Source organism: Fulmarus glacialis, unplaced genomic scaffold (genome assembly GCF_000690835.1).
Source record: "Fulmarus glacialis isolate BGI_N327 unplaced genomic scaffold, ASM69083v1 scaffold30846, whole genome shotgun sequence".
Classification (NCBI taxonomy): Eukaryota; Metazoa; Chordata; class Aves; order Procellariiformes; family Procellariidae; genus Fulmarus; species Fulmarus glacialis.
Window position 1 is genome coordinate 1 of NW_009220512.1, and position 351 is coordinate 351.

General features: G+C 68.4%; 1 protein-coding gene across 1 annotated transcript in view; it reads left to right on the top strand.

The window, feature by feature from the left end:
• Positions 1-267: 267 nt before the first annotated feature.
• The window catches only part of CDC42SE1 (CDC42 small effector 1), a 1,160-nt gene continuing 1,076 nt past the window's right edge, over positions 268-351 (top strand). The window contains exon 1 of the mRNA XM_009580789.1: positions 268-321. Coding sequence (XP_009579084.1) covers positions 268-321 — 54 coding nt within the window. The remainder of the gene's footprint in view (positions 322-351) is intronic.

Below are 351 nucleotides of genomic sequence, written 5' to 3' on the forward strand. Positions count from 1 at the left end.
CTGTGTGATGCCTGGGGTCCCCTTGGGGCCTCTGGCTCCGTTTGGTCGATGGGACGTGGATTTGGGGTTGATTTGGGGAGTCAGGACCGGAGGCATCACCCCTCCCTTCACACCCGCAGCCGGCTGCTCCTCTCCACGCCGTGCCGCCCCAACCAGGTCCCCCCACCCGTCCCCATGGAGTGACCCCACGTGGGGGTCTCTGCACCGGCGCGGCCCCCCCGGCAGCCAGCCCGGCACGGAGGGAAGCTGGCCGCTGCTGCCGCGAATATGAGCGACTTCTGGCACAAGCTGGGCTGCTGCGTCGTAGAGAAGCCACAGCCCGTGAGTAGCTTCAGCCTGGCTGGGTTGGGG